General features: G+C 50.2%; 1 protein-coding gene across 4 annotated transcripts in view; it reads left to right on the top strand.

Moving 5' to 3' along the window:
- The window catches only part of LOC107374275 (V-type proton ATPase 116 kDa subunit a 1), a 66,258-nt gene that overhangs the window by 18,231 nt on the left and 32,091 nt on the right, over positions 1-15,936 (top strand). For all 4 annotated transcript variants that reach the window (XM_054736401.2, XM_054736400.2, XM_070545339.1 and 1 more), the window contains exons 2-6: positions 11,824-11,969; positions 13,817-13,895; positions 13,965-14,062; positions 14,170-14,298; positions 15,639-15,721. In XM_054736401.2, coding sequence (XP_054592376.2) covers positions 11,853-11,969; positions 13,817-13,895; positions 13,965-14,062; positions 14,170-14,298; positions 15,639-15,721 — 506 coding nt within the window. In that variant the 5' untranslated portion in view covers positions 11,824-11,852. The remainder of the gene's footprint in view (positions 1-11,823; positions 11,970-13,816; positions 13,896-13,964; positions 14,063-14,169; positions 14,299-15,638; positions 15,722-15,936) is intronic.

The following is a 15,936-nucleotide window of genomic DNA, read 5'->3' as shown; positions in this document are numbered from 1 at the left end:
CCCTGTAGAATGTGATTCCACTGTAGAAAGTGGTGACCTGTAGAATGTGGTACCCTGTAGAATGTGATGCCCCTGTAGAAAGTGGTGACCTGTAGAACGTGATGCCCTGTAGAATGTGATGCCCCTGTAGAAAGTGGTGACCTGTAGAATGTGGTGCCCTGTAGAACGTGGTGCCCTGTAGAATGTGGTACCCTGTAGAAAGTGGTGACCTGTAGAATGTGGTGCCCTGTAGAACGTGGTGCCCTGTAGAATGTGGTACCCTGTAGAAAGTGGTGACCTGTACAAAGTGGTGACCTGTAGAACGTGGTGCCCTGTAGAATGTGGTACCCTGTAGAAAGTGGTGACCTGTAGAAAGTGGTGACCTGTAGAATGTGGTGACCTGTAGAATGTGGTGACCTGTAGAATGTGGTGCCCTGTAGAATGTGGTGACCTGTAGAACGTGGTGACCTGTAGAATGTGGTGCCCTGTAGAATGTGGTGCCCCTATAGAACGTGGTGCCCTATAGAACATGGTGCCCTGTAGAACGTGGTGCCCTGTAGAATGTGGTGCCCCTATAGAACGTGGTGCCCCTATAGATCATGGTGACCTGTAGAACATGATGCCCTGTAGAACGTGGTTCCCTGTTGAATGTGATGCCCCTGTAGAACGTGGTGCCCTGTAGAATGTGGTGCCCTGTAGAATGTGGTGCCCTGTAGAATGTGGTGCCCCTATAGAACGTGGTGCCCTATAGATCGTGGTGCCCTGTAGAACGTGGTGCCCTGTAGAATATGATGCCCCTGTAGAAAGTTGTGACCTGTAGAACGTGGTGCCCTGTAGAATGTTATGCACCTGTAGAATGTGGTGCCCTGTAGAATGTGGTGCCCCTGTAGAAAGTGGTGCCCTGTAGAATGTGATGCCCTGTAGAATGTGGTGCCCTGTAGAATGTGGTACCCTGTAGAAAGTGGTGCCCTGTAGAATGTGATGCCCCTGTAGAAAGTGGTGCCCTGTAGAATGTGGTGCCCTGTAGAATGTGGTGCCCTGTAGAATGTGGTACCCTGTAGAAAGTGGTGACCTGTAGAACGTGGTGCCCTGTAGAATGTGATGCCCCTGTAGAATGTGGTGCCCTGTAGAATGTGGTGCCCTGTAGAATGTGGTGCCCTGTAGAATGTGATGCCCCTGTAGAATGTGGTACCCTGTAGAAAGTGGTGACCTGTAGAACGTGGTGCCCTGTAGAATGTGATGCCCCTGTAGAACGTGGTGCCCTGTAGAATGTGATGCCCCTGTAGAATGTGGTGCCCTGTAGAATGTGGTTTCCTGTAGAATGTGGTGCCCTGTAGAATGTGATGCCCCTGTAGAATGTGGTGCCCCTGTAGAAAGTGGTGACCTGTAGAATGTGGTGCCCCTGTAGAAAGTGGTGACCTGTAGAATGTGATGCCCCTGTAGAATGTGATGCCCCTGTACAAAGTGGTGCCCTGTAGAAAGTGGTGACCTGTAGAACGTGGTGCCCTGTAGAATGTGATACCCCTGTAGAAAGTGGTGACCTGTAGAATGTGATGCCCCTGTAGAAAGTGGTGCCCTGTAGAAAGTGGTGACCTGTAGAACGTGGTGCCCTGTAGAACGTGGTGCCCTGTAGAATGTGATGCCCCTGTAGAAAGTGGTGACCTGTAGAACGTGGTGCCCTGTAGAATGTGATGCCCCTGTAGAAAGTGGTGACCTGTAGAAAGTGGTGACCTGTAGAAAGTGGTGACCTGTAGAAAGTGGTGACCTGTAGAATGTGGTGCCCTGTAGAACGTGGTGCCCTGTAGAATGTGGTACCCTGTAGAATGTGATGCCCCTGTAGAAAGTGGTGACCTGTAGAACGTGGTGCCCTGTAGAATGTGATGCCCCTGTAGAAAGTGGTGACCTGTAGAACGTGGTGCCCTGTAGAATGTGATGCCCCTGTAGAAAGTGGTGCCCTGTAGAACGTGGTGCCCTGTAAAATGTGGTACCCTGTAGAATGTGATGCCCCTGTAGAACGTGGTGCCCTGTAGAATGGTGCCCTGTAGAAAGTGGTGACCTGTAGAACGTGGTGCCCCTGTAGAAAGTGGTGACCTGTAGAATGTGATGCCCCTGTAGAAAGTGGTCACCTGTAGAACGTGGTGCCCTGTAGAACGTGGTACCCTGTAGAATGTGATGCCCCTGTAGAAAGTGGTGACCTGTAGAACGTGGTGCCCTGTAGAACGTGGTGCCCTGTAGAATGTGATGCCCCTGTAGAAAGTGGTGACCTGTAGAACGTGGTGCCCTGTAGAACGTGGTGCCCTGTAGAATGTGATGCCCCTGTAGAAAGTGGTGACCTGTAGAACGTGGTGCCCTGTAGAACGTGGTGCCCTGTAGAATGTGATGCCCCTGTAGAAAGTGGTGACCTGTAGAATGTGGTGCCCTGTAGAATGTGGTACCCTGTAGAATGTGGTACCCTGTAGAATGTGATGCCCCTGTAGAACATGGTGCCCTGTAAAATGTGGTACCCTGTAGAATGTGATGCCCCTGTAGAACGTGGTGCCCTGTAGAATGTGATGCCCCTGTAGAAAGTGGTGACCTGTAGAATGTGATGCCCCTGTAGAAAGTGGTGACCTGTAGAACGTGGTGCCCTGTAGAACGTGGTGCCCTGTAGAATGTGATGCCCCTGTAGAAAGTGGTGACCTGTAGAACGTGGTGCCCTGTAGAACGTGGTGCCCTGTAGAATGTGATGCCCCTGTAGAAAGTGGTGACCTGTAGAACGTGGTGCCCTGTAGAACGTGGTGCCCTGTAGAATGTGATGCCCCTGTAGAAAGTGGTGACCTGTAGAATGTGGTGCCCTGTAGAATGTGGTACCCTGTAGAATGTGATGCCCCTGTAGAAAGTGGTGACCTGTAGAACGTGGTGCCCTGTAGAATGTGATGCCCCTGTAGAAAGTGGTGACCTGTAGAACGTGGTGCCCTGTAGAATGTGGTACCCTGTAGAATGTGGTGCCCTGTAGAATGTGGTACCCTGTAGAATGTGATGCCGCTGTAGAAAGTGGTGACCTGTAGAACGTGGTGCCCTGTAGAATGTGGTACCCTGTAGAATGTGGTACCCTGTAGAATGTGATGCCGCTGTAGAAAGTGGTGACCTGTAGAACGTGGTGCCCTGTAGAATGTGGTACCCTGTAGAATGTGATGCCCCTGTAGAAAGTGGTGACCTGTAGAACGTGGTGCCCTGTAGAATGTGATGCCCCTGTAGAAAGTGGTGACCTGTAGAACGTGGCGCACCTGTAGAACGTGGTGCCCTGTAGAATGTGGTACCCTGTAGAATGTGATGCCCCTGTAGAATGTGATGCCCCTGTAGAAAGTGGTGCCCTGTAGAACGTGGTGCCCTGTAGAATGTGATGCCCCTGTAGAAAGTGGTGACCTGTAGAACGTGGTGCCCTGTAGAATGTGGTACACTGTAGAATGTGATGCCCCTGTAGAACGTGGTGCCCTGTAGAATGTGATGCCCCTGTAGAAAGTGATGACCTGTAGAACGTGGTGACCTGTAGAACGTGGTGCCCTGTAGAATGTGGTACCCTGTAGAATGTGATGCCCCTGTAGAAAGTGGTGACCTGTAGAACGTGGTGCCCTGTAGAACGTGGTGCCCTGTAGAATGTGATGCCCCTGTAGAAAGTGGTGACCTGTAGAACGTGGTGACCTGTAGAACGTGGTGCCCTGTAGATTGTGGTACACTGTAGAATGTGATGCCCCTGTAGAATGTGATGCCCCTGTAGAACGTGGTGCCCTGTAGAATGTGATGCCCCTGTAGAAAGTGATGACCTGTAGAACGTGGTGACCTGTAGAACGTGGTGCCCTGTAGAATGTGGTACCCTGTAGAATGTGATGCCCCTGTAGAAAGTGGTGACCTGTAGAACGTGGTGCCCTGTAGAATGTGGTACCCTGTAGAATGTGGTACCCTGTAGAATGTGATGCCGCTGTAGAAAGTGGTGACCTGTAGAACGTGGTGCCCTGTAGAATGTGATGCCCCTGTAGAAAGTGGTGACCTGTAGAACGTGGCGCACCTGTAGAACGTGGTGCCCTGTAGAATGTGGTACCCTGTAGAATGTGATGCCCCTGTAGAATGTGATGCCCCTGTAGAAAGTGGTGCCCTGTAGAACGTGGTGCCCTGTAGAATGTGATGCCCCTGTAGAAAGTGGTGACCTGTAGAACGTGGTGCCCTGTAGAATGTGGTACACTGTAGAATGTGATGCCCCTGTAGAACGTGGTGCCCTGTAGAATGTGATGCCCCTGTAGAAAGTGATGACCTGTAGAACGTGGTGACCTGTAGAACGTGGTGCCCTGTAGAATGTGGTACCCTGTAGAATGTGATGCCCCTGTAGAAAGTGGTGACCTGTAGAACGTGGTGCCCTGTAGAACGTGGTGCCCTGTAGAATGTGATGCCCCTGTAGAAAGTGGTGACCTGTAGAACGTGGTGACCTGTAGAACGTGGTGCCCTGTAGATTGTGGTACACTGTAGAATGTGATGCCCCTGTAGAATGTGATGCCCCTGTAGAACGTGGTGCCCTGTAGAATGTGATGCCCCTGTAGAAAGTGATGACCTGTAGAACGTGGTGACCTGTAGAACGTGGTGCCCTGTAGAATGTGGTACCCTGTAGAATGTGATGCCCCTGTAGAAAGTGGTGACCTGTAGAACGTGATGCCCCTGTAGAAAGTGGTGAACTGTAGAACGTGGTGCCCTGTAGAATGTGATGCCCCTGTAGAAAGTGGTGACCTGTAGAACGTGGTGACCTGTAGAACGTGGTGCCCTGTAGAATGTGGTACCCTGTAGAATGTGATGCCCCTGTAGAAAGTGGTGCCCTGTAGAATGTGGTGCCCTGTAGAATGTGGTGCCCTGTAGAATGTGGTGCCCTGTAGAACGTGGTGCCCTGTAGAATGTGATGCCCTGTAGAATGTGGTGCCCTGTAGAATGTGGTGCCCTGTAGAATGTGGTGCCCTGTAGAATGTGGTGCCCTGTAGAATGTGGTACCCTGTAGAATGTATGCCCCTGTAGAAAGTGGTGCCCTGTAGAATGTGGTGACCTGTAGAATGTGGTGCCCTGTAGAATGTGGTGCCCTGTAGAACGTGGTGCCCTGTAGAAAGTGGTGACCTGTAGAACGTGGTGGTCTGTAGAACGTGGTGACCTGTAGAAAGTGATGCCCTGTAGAATGTGGTGCCCCTGTAGAATGTGGTGCCCCTGTAGAACGTGGTGCCCTATAGAACATGGTGACCTGTAGAACGTGGTGACCTGTTGAATGTGGTACCCTGTAGAATGTGGTACCCTGTAGAAAGTGGTGACCTGTAGAATGTGGTACCCTGTAGAAAGTGGTGACCTGTAGAACGTGGTGCCCTGTAGAAAGTGGTGACCTGTAGAATGTGGTACCCTGTAGAAAGTGGTGACCTGTAGAACGTGGTGCCCTGTACAAAGTGGTGACCTGTATAATGTGATGCCCTGTAGAACGTGGTGCCCTGTAGAAAGTGGTGACCTGTTGAATGTGGTGCCCTGTACAAAGTGGTGACCTGTATAATGTGATGCCCTGTAGAATGTGGTGCCCTGTAGAAAGTGGTGACCTGTTGAATGTGGTACCCTGTAGAATGTGGTACCCTGTAGAAAGTGGTGACCTGTAGAACGTGGTGCCCTGTACAAAGTGGTGACCTGTAGAATGTGGTACCCTGTAGAAAGTGGTGACCTGTAGAACGTGGTGCCCTGTACAAAGTGGTGACCTGTAGAAAGTGGTGACCTGTAGAATGTGGTGCCCTGTAGAAAGTGGTGACCTGTAGAATGTGGTACCCTGTAGAACGTGGTGCCCTGTAGAATGTGATGCCCCTGTAGAAAGTGGTGACCTGTAGAACGTGGTGCCCTGTAGAACGTGGTGCCCTGTAGAACGTGGTGCCCCTGTAGAACGTGGTGCCCTGTAGAACGTGGTGACCTGTAGAATGTGGTGCCCTGTAGAACGTGGTGACCTGTAGAATGTGGTGCCCTGTAGAACGTGGTGACCTGTAGAATGTGGTGCCCTGTAGAACGTGGTGACCTGTAGAACGTGGTGCCCTGTAGAACGTGGTGACCTGTAGAATGTGGTGCCCTGTAGAACGTGGTGACCTGTAGAATGTGGTGCCCTGTAGAATGTGGTGCCCCTGTAGAACGTGGTGCCCTGTAGAACGTGGTGCCCTGTAGAATGTGATGCCCTGTAGAATGTGGTGCCCTGTAGAATGTGGTGCCCTGTAGAAAGTGGTGACCTGTTGAATGTGGTACCCTGTAGAATGTGGTACCCTGTAGAAAGTGGTGACCTGTAGAACGTGGTGCCCTGTACAAAGTGGTGACCTGTAGAATGTGGTACCCTGTAGAAAGTGGTGACCTGTAGAACGTGGTGCCCTGTACAAAGTGGTGACCTGTAGAAAGTGGTGACCTGTAGAATGTGGTGCCCTGTAGAAAGTGGTGACCTGTAGAATGTGGTACCCTGTAGAACGTGGTGCCCTGTAGAATGTGATGCCCCTGTAGAAAGTGGTGACCTGTAGAACGTGGTGCCCTGTAGAACGTGGTGCCCTGTTGAACGTGGTGCCCCTGTAGAACGTGGTGCCCTGTAGAACGTGGTGACCTGTAGAATGTGGTGCCCTGTAGAACGTGGTGACCTGTAGAATGTGGTGCCCTGTAGAACGTGGTGACCTGTAGAATGTGGTGCCCTGTAGAACGTGGTGACCTGTAGAACGTGGTGCCCTGTAGAACGTGGTGACCTGTAGAATGTGGTGCCCTGTAGAACGTGGTGACCTGTAGAATGTGGTGCCCTGTAGAATGTTGTGCCCTGTAGAATGTGGTGCCCTGTAGAATGTGGTACCCTGTAGAATGTGATGCCCCTGTAGAAAGTGGTGCCCTGTAGAATGTGGTGACCTGTAGAATGTGATGCCCTGTAGAATGTGGTGCCCTGTAGAATGTGGTGCCCTGTAGAATGTTGTGCCCTGTAGAATGTGGTACCCTGTAGAATGTGGTGCCCTGTAGAATGTGGTACCCTGTAGAATGTGATGCCCCTGTAGAAAGTGGTGCCCTGTAGAATGTGGTGACCTGTAGAATGTGGTGCCCTGTAGAATGTGGTGCCCTGTAGAACGTGGTGCCCTGTAGAAAGTGGTGACCTGTAGAACGTGGTGACCTGTAGAACGTGGTGACCTGTAGAAAGTGATGCCCTGTAGAATGTGGTGCCCCTGTAGAATGTGGTGCCCCTGTAGAACGTGGTGCCCTATAGAACATGGTGACCTGTAGAACGTGGTGACCTGTTGAATGTGGTACCCTGTAGAATGTGGTACCCTGTAGAAAGTGGTGACCTGTAGAATGTGGTACCCTGTAGAAAGTGGTGACCTGTAGAACGTGGTGCCCTGTAGAAAGTGGTGACCTGTAGAATGTGGTACCCTGTAGAAAGTGGTGACCTGTAGAACGTGGTGCCCTGTACAAAGTGGTGACCTGTATAATGTGATGCCCTGTAGAACGTGGTGCCCTGTAGAAAGTGGTGACCTGTTGAATGTGGTGCCCTGTACAAAGTGGTGACCTGTATAATGTGATGCCCTGTAGAATGTGGTGCCCTGTAGAAAGTGGTGACCTGTTGAATGTGGTACCCTGTAGAATCTGGTACCCTGTAGAAAGTGGTGACCTGTACAACGTGGTGCCCTGTACAAAGTGGTGACCTGTAGAATGTGGTACCCTGTAGAAAGTGGTGACCTGTAGAACGTGGTGCCCTGTACAAAGTGGTGACCTGTAGAAAGTGGTGACCTGTAGAATGTGGTGCCCTGTAGAAAGTGGTGACCTGTAGAATGTGGTACCCTGTAGAACGTGGTGCCCTGTAGAATGTGATGCCCCTGTAGAAAGTGGTGACCTGTAGAACGTGGTGCCCTGTAGAACGTGGTGCCCTGTAGAACGTGGTGACCTGTAGAATGTGGTGCCCTGTAGAACGTGGTGACCTGTAGAATGTGGTGCCCTGTAGAACGTGGTGACCTGTAGAATGTGGTGCCCTGTAGAACGTGGTGCCCTGTAGAACGTGGTGACCTGTAGAATGTGGTGCCCTGTAGAACGTGGTGCCCCTGTAGAACGTGGTGCCCTGTAGAACGTGGTGACCTGTAGAATGTGGTGCCCTGTAGAACGTGGTGACCTCTAGAATGTGGTGCCCTGTAGAACGTGGTGACCTGTAGAATGTGGTGCCCTGTAGAACGTGGTGCCCTGTAGAACGTGGTGACCTGTAGAATGTGGTGCCCTGTAGAACGTGGTGCCCCTGTAGAACGTGGTGACCTGTAGAAAGTGGTGACCTGTAGAACGTGGTGACCTGTAGAATGTGGTGCCCTGTAGAAAGTGGTGACCTGTAGAACGTGGTGACCTGTAGAACGTGGTGACCTGTAGAACGTGGTGCCCTGTAGAATGTGATGCCCCTGTAGAAAGTGGTGACCTGTAGAACGTGGTGACCTGTAGAATGTGGTGCCCTGTAGAACGTGGTGACCTGTAGAATGTGGTGCCCTGTAGAAAGTGGTGACCTGTAGAACGTGGTGACCTGTAGAACGTGGTGACCTGTAGAACGTGGTGCCCTGTAGAATGTGATGCCCCTGTAGAAAGTGGTGACCTGTAGAACGTGGTGACCTGTTGAACGTGGTGACCTGTAGAACGTGGTGCCCTGTAGAACGTGGTGACCTGTAGAATGTGTTGTTGTAAATAAACTTTGTACGGAACTAAACTTTACATGAAACCATGTTATAAAGGATCCGATCAGCTAGTTTTGCCCTCATTTACAGTGGCTTAGATAACGGCGCAGTGCTCGTGGCTCTGGTGTTAAAGAGCATATTGCAGGTGAGAGACTCCCATGAACCAATGTTTAGAGAAACGTAATAGAAACTCGTTTAAATGGTTTTTTGCACATACATGAATTATTTAGGCTTTTAGTCATTGTTGTGAGAAAGTTTTTTTTTTTGCCAAACCAAGTAATGCCAGCTGAGGGAGTCCTGTTAGTTTTATCCAGAGAAAAACATGGATTCTGATGCGGCTCTGACCCAGAGGAACCTATCAATGTTTACAATTCTACTCACGATGGACCAAAACCATAAAGGTATGAGGTTGCTGCACGCCCCAGAGAGCAGAGACAGACCAGAGGGGGAAACCATCGGTCTACGCAGACCACACCATGTTAGCTTAAACTCGTGTGCTAGCATCACAATATAGTACAGATTACTATCGTGTACCAGACAATTAAAATGGCATGGGCCAGTTAATATCATATTAATACTAATGAGCTGTCTCATACTCGTTAAGATCCGTCCACCTAACCTAGTTTAGCTTGGAGAGAGGGAGAGCTTCCGGTACTGGAGCTCATGCGGGCTTCTGTGAGCTGGACCTGACCCAAACACCAGCAAGCCAGTCCCGTTGGTATTCTGAAAAGCTGCACATGATCCTCTCCTGGTTGTCCGGGCGGCGGTTCTGATCCGGTTCCGACCTGGAACCAGCTGGCCTGCTGGGCCGCGCGTCTCTTCTGGTGGTCGGTTCTGACCTGGTTCTGATGGTGATCTGAGCTCCAGAAATATGCATTTAATTTTTTAAACCCCGCCTCGGGTGTCCCGAGCCCAGCGCGGACCTCCCTGACCCGGTACTGACCGATGTGGTCTACAGAGGTCCGTCTTTTCAGCTGCAGAAACGCCCTCAGACACGGAGGTAGAGGCGCTGTTCCTGTGATCTGGAAACCCGGGGACTCGATGTCCAGACAGGCTGGAGTCGGTACCGCCTTCACACACTCTAGTTTACCAACATGAACACAACCCATCACTAGTAAACACACACTGACTGGGTCACATGACCTCTCTACCCTAAACTAGCCACTCTCCACACCGAGCTGAGGCACCGAGCTTCCGACTCCCTGTGGTTACGTCAGAGTTCACAGAGAAACGAGCCTTTTTAGGAGCTCTGCTGAGAAAGGCCACTTTATTAGAAAACTGCTGTTTTAAAACCAAATATCCACAATAAGCATTTCAAATAGCATTTTATATGAATTAGAAAAAAAATCTACCTGCCATTGGCTCTTTAAACAAGTTTAATGTTTCTCTTTGCAACAGTCTTCACAAGAAGGCGAACGGTTAAATAACGGGTCCACGCTGAGCGGATATTTCCTGGATTTGACCGTTTATTTCGACGGAGAAGGAACAGAAAGATGCACTGACATTTTAATGGTTACGCACATCGCAGAGGTAGCTTCGTCACTCAAGAACAGATTCCCATCAGAACATCTGAGCTCCGCGCAGCTCGCTGTCAGCGCGTACATGAGGTGGACAGCGAGCTGAAGACGTGGGGAGGGGCTTGGAGCGCGTCGCAGAACCAGAACCATGCAGGAAGCTTCCTCCTACTGAAGCGAGTGTTGTCCAAACCCGGTCTCTCAGAGGGACGTGTCCCTTAGAAAATGTTCCTGATGATGAAACTTTGGCTGAACAGCGCTTGTTCCTGCCTCCAGCGTGGCGACGCCTCCGTGAGCCCGTCTGAGGAGAAGTCCAGAACCTCACATCCTCTTCAGCTCAGAAAGCTCCTATAGAGACATCTGGTTACACACAAGCAGGTGACCTGTCAGGACCTGGACCTGTTCAGGTTTACCTGGTTCCTGGAACCTGGTTACCAGGTTCAGTGGCCTAGTGGTAGAGTGTCCGCCCTGAGACTGGGAGATCAGGGTTCGATTCCTGGTCGGGTCAGACCAAAGACTTTGAAAAAATGGGACCCAATGCCTCCCTGCTTGACACTCAGCATTACGGGGTTGGATTGGGGGGTTAAACCACCAAATGGTTCCCGAGCGCGGCGTGTCTGCTGCTCACCGCTCCCCCAGGGGACGGGTCAAATGCAGAGAATAAATTTCACACACACCTGTGTGTGTGTGTGACGACTAAATGGGACAGCTCACTGCTCCCCCATTAGCATACAGATAAAAATGTAATGCAGTAAAATAAAATCACTTTTAATGAAATAATCATTCATTATTTTACAAGCAGAGAGAGCCGCGGGTGGCCGAGCCCTGGCTTACACCATCCCTTCACTCAAATACACAAATGCTAGCGTCCTCTCTCGTTCAGCTCTCCTTCAGTGCTATGTTAGCATTCAAGCTAGCACCTATTAGCCAACACAGCAGAATCCATCCATCCATCCATCCATCCATCCATTTTCATCCGCTCATCTGGAGTCGGGTCCCGGGGGCAGCAGCCTGAGTCGAGAGGCCCAGACTTCCCTCTCCCAGCCACTTGGGCCAGCTCCTCCGGGGGAATCCCGAGGCGTTCCCTGGCCAGGTGAGAGACATCGTCCCTCCAGCGTGTCCTGGGTCTACCTTTAGGTCTCCTCCCGGTTGGACATTTAGAAGTCCCCGAACACCAAAGGTTGATGAGCGGTGACTTGTATGTGTGGTGGTGTGTATCCAGATCTGATCTGACGGACATCTTATTGTCCCAGCTCTACCTCCCAGGGTCAGTGGATGAGGATAAATATCTTGATGTAAAACATGTTGTTGTTTTTTCCAGCAAAGCAAAACTGAGTGTTTTTATTTTAAAATAAAGTGTAGCAGTTGTTTTAGTCTTAATTTAACTTTTTATTTTGTTTCTCTCATCTAATCTAATCTGTGCATTTGAATGTGGATGTCCTGATCTGCTGCTTTATGTGGTTGTTGATTTGAAAGGTGGTCTTGCTCCTGGAATGAATGGCTTCAGCGTGTGAAACGTGCTGCTTGAGTAAAGCTGCCTCGCCTTAGTGCCTCCTTGTTGTGCCTCCCCTAAAAGCACCTGTGCTCCATTCCTCCTGATCCCACCTGCTAACTGAAGCCTCTCTTCTGTCTGTCAGACGTCGGGCCACCTGCTGCGGAGGTCATCATGGGGGAACTGTTCAGAAGTGAAGAGATGACTTTGGCTCAGCTCTTTCTCCAGTCCGAGGCAGCCTATTGCTGTGTCAGCGAACTGGGGGAACTGGGAATGGTCCAGTTTAGAGACGTGAGTTTGAACGCCGTCTTTCAGCTAATTAGATTCTGTTGGACTTTAAACGCAGGGCATTTGAAAAGGAAATGTGTTACTAAATGACCTTCTTATGGTTTGGCTGTAAAGGTCTGAAGGTGTCAGGGTCAGGGTCAGTCCACTAGCCCGAGCCTTCGGTACGACTCGGCTGAACAACTCAGGAATAATTCAATTCAATTCAATTCAAAAATACTTCATTAATGCCAGATGGAAATTAATGACAAATGACCCGCACTTGTGTAGTTAGTGCCTGTCAGGGTCAGAGGACTCCAAAGCTCTTTACACTAGAGTGTATCATTCACACACACACACACACGCTGATGGTGGTGAGCTACAACGTAGCTACAGCTGCCCTGGGGCGCACTGACACAGGCACCAGGAGGGTTAAGTACCCAAGGACACAATGGCAGAGTTCTCTGCTGAGAGCTGGGATGGAACCTGCAACCTTCCATGTACCTGCGGAGCTGCCGCTCACCTGACAGGAACCAGGCCGGTTGAGCACACCTCCTCTGCTCTGGCCTCTTTACAATGGCTGCCTGAGTTAGTCTAAAGATGTTTGATTGCTTTTAAATGTGTTCATGGCCTTGCCCCACCTCACCTGCGTGAGCTACTGCAGCCATGCATCTCCTCCTGCTCCCTCAGGTCAGCAGATCAGCTGCTCCTGACAGACAACGCGTGAGCTTAGAGGAGATGGTGCTTCAGCTGCAGCAGCTCCTGGATCAGGCCTGTTCAGTTCCAGGCCTGGAGGGCTGCTATCAGCACGTTTTAGTGGTTTCTCTGCTCCAACACACTGGAATCAGTGGTTGAATCACCTGCAGCAGATCATCAGGCTTTGCAGAAGCCGGTTGATCACCTGCTGATTGAAGTCAGGAGTGTTGAAGCAGGGTTACAACTAAAACGTGCCGACACCAGAACTGAATATCCCGCTCGGGGACTGTGGAATGAGCTTCCTTTCAACATCAGACAGCCTTTATTATTGTTATTTAAACTGCGTTTTGTTTTGTTTTCACCATGATTTAGGTGAACCCTTTGGCCGTTGTACTTATTCTCGGTTCTGTGCTTTTATTCTGGAGCACTTTGGTCCTGCAGGTGTGCTTTACAAGTAAAGATGGTATGGTGTTCATGTCCCTAATCCAACTCAGACTGAGGAACCATCGAAAGGCTTAGTGTGAAGCTGTGAGCCGGCGTGAGGAAGGCTCGATCCAGACGGGAAGAACGTTTTCCAAACACCGTTCAACCCATTATCGAAGCCCTGTGAACCGCTCCAGTGAGAGCCGGAGATCACGTTCTGATGAAGCCAACAGGACCACATCATCTGCCAAGAGCAGAGACCTGATCCTCGGACCACCAAAACAGATCCCTTAACACCTTGGCTGCTCCTAGAAATCCTGTCCATAACAGTTATGAACAGAATCGGTGACACAGGGCAGCCTCGGTGGAGTCTGTGGAAATGAGCCCGACTCACTGCCGGTGACAGCGGTCATACAGGGACCTAACAGCCCGTATAAGAGAGCATGGTTCCCCATACTCCCAGAGGACCCCCCACAGGGCCCCCCGAGAGACGCGGTCCAACGCCTTCCCCAAATCCACAAACGTGTGGACTGGTTCCCACCGGGGTTGTTTTGACCACCTCAGTGGCCTCAGCCCCAGAGTCATCATTATTATTATTCTTACTGGGTTTTGGCAAGTAAAGCCATAAAATGAACAATAAATAAAACCAAGTAAAATAAGTTAGTACTTTTCCTGGTGTTAGTACTTATTCACCATGAGTGGTCCCTTTTAATGGGGAATTCCTAAGGAGGTGTTGTGCTCTTGTTTTGGCACAGTTGAATCCAGATGTGAACGTATTTCAGCGGAAGTTTGTGAATGAAGTGAGGAGGTGTGAGGAGATGGACAGGAAACTGAGTAAGTATGAAACCGGTTGAACAACTTTTACGCCTATAAAATATCAACTATTGAATTTTCTCTGATCAGGGTTTGTTGAGAAAGAGATCAAAAAGGCTAACATCCCGATGGTGGACACTGGAGAGAATCCGGAGGTTCCTTTTCCAAGGGACATGATCGACCTGGAGGTAATCAGTGACCTGCTGTTGCAGCCCTTCCTTGTCCTGTGCAGACTCTTCCATGTTTTCAGTTGTAGTACTCACAGCTGACTTCCAGTTGTCATCGTTCTTGGCAGGCCACCTTCGAGAAGTTGGAGAATGAACTAAAGGAAATCAACACCAACCAAGAGGCTCTGAAGAAGAACTTCCTGGAGCTGACTGAGCTGAAACACATTCTGCATCGAACACAGCAGTTCTTTGACGAGGTCAGTCACGCCCAGCCTTCAAGAACTGTTGGGTCCTGACCCTCCCCCCATTAAGGTGGGCAACTTATGGAATTATGTCTGAATTTGGTCTCCGAGGGTTCGGGCTCCTTCCCAGAGTCGTCACATGTTCGGCGCTTTCTGAATCACAGAAATGAACCAGCTGAGCTGCAGATGGGTTTCACCGTAGCCGTTACCCACCCTGCCACTCCGCTGGGACAGTGTAGAGAAGGGCGGGCGACACGTCCGTTTTATGGAGTCATTCAAACGTGACATTTAGGTTTGGGAAATCGGGATTGTTGTTCCACTCCTGGGCTTCTGTAGTTTGGAGTAAGGTCGGCTGCATGTCTCCCAAAAGCTCCGTTTGGCTGAAGTGGTCCCCATAAACGATAGCCCTCAGACACAAGCCCTACAGGTTAGGGTACCCAGATGACCTGCTGCCGTGACCTTCACTCCAAAGCTGCACTGCTACAATCCATTTCTGCAGACAGTTCGCTCTGCTGCTAGCTTTTAGCTTCCTCAGCTGCATACGGAGCATCCACGGTTCCAGCGGAGCCCAGGATAAATACCATGTAAAGCATTAATGCAGCTAGTTACTGTTGTGCTGCTAAAGCATGCTGGCGTTAATCGTTTAGCTCAACAGTGTCGTGGTGTAACCCTAAATGTCATCAGCCCAACCGTGTCTGATACCTAGCGTACCCAAGCTTCTGGAAAACACCTCAAGATTAAAACTGTTTCTTCATAAGTGTTGCTGCTTGTTGGTTAGCGTTAGCCTGGCCTGGTTTCAGCTCCAGCCATGTTTAAACCCAAGAAAAGCTGTCAGGTTAATGCTATAAATGTGAGATGTATGAACTTCTACGTAGAGATGTGTAGGAAGATGAGCCTGAAGCGGCCTTCATGCTGACCAACGACCTGAAACATCGGTTTGCTTTGACAACCAGGTCAGCCGGAGAGGAGAGATTGTTCATGTAGCTAAAAGGTGGACCAGCGCTAATGAAGTGGTCCAACAGTGACGGTCAAATTCAGTCTGAAATGCAAAGTTTGACACTGAGTTGTTCATAAATCTCTAAGGCAGCAGGCACACGGCTTTAACTACAGCTTGTGTTCAGTTGGACTTTCACCCCAGGCCAACTCCCAAGAGGTCAAGTAAAAGCAAGCTTGTGAAACATATTGTGTCATTCATCAACTCTGCTTAAGGAAGGAACGGGAGAGGAAACGATCTGATTGAGATGAAAACCCTGTTAGATCCGTCAACGATCAACTGGTTGCAAGACGCTCACTACTGGCTGTTTGCACAATCATCAGTAAAGACCTACTATCCCTAACAAAGGTGTCTTTGGCAGATGGAAGACCCCAACCTGCTGGAGGAGTCCTCCGCTCTGATGGAGGGAAGTGAGGGAGGTCGTGGGGCGCCACTGAGGCTTGGGTAAAGTATCAGCTCATCCAGCCTTTCCTCTTCCAGGTCAGCAGAACGTTATCCAGCTGTAGGAGGGAGCAGGAGAACATGGATGTCACCAGACGTGAAACCATAATTATTAAATGACTTTCTCTAATAAAAAGAAACGGTTGGAGGGTGTAATATTTTAACCAGCCCCCCACAGTGCGGCTCAAAAATTGGTCCCAACCCGGAAGAACCAAAAA

This window comes from Nothobranchius furzeri, chromosome 16 (genome assembly GCF_043380555.1).
Source record: "Nothobranchius furzeri strain GRZ-AD chromosome 16, NfurGRZ-RIMD1, whole genome shotgun sequence".
NCBI classification, from domain to species: domain Eukaryota; kingdom Metazoa; phylum Chordata; class Actinopteri; order Cyprinodontiformes; family Nothobranchiidae; genus Nothobranchius; species Nothobranchius furzeri.
Note: the sequence above shows the minus strand (reverse complement) of the source record. Positions and strands in the feature narration are given on the sequence as shown.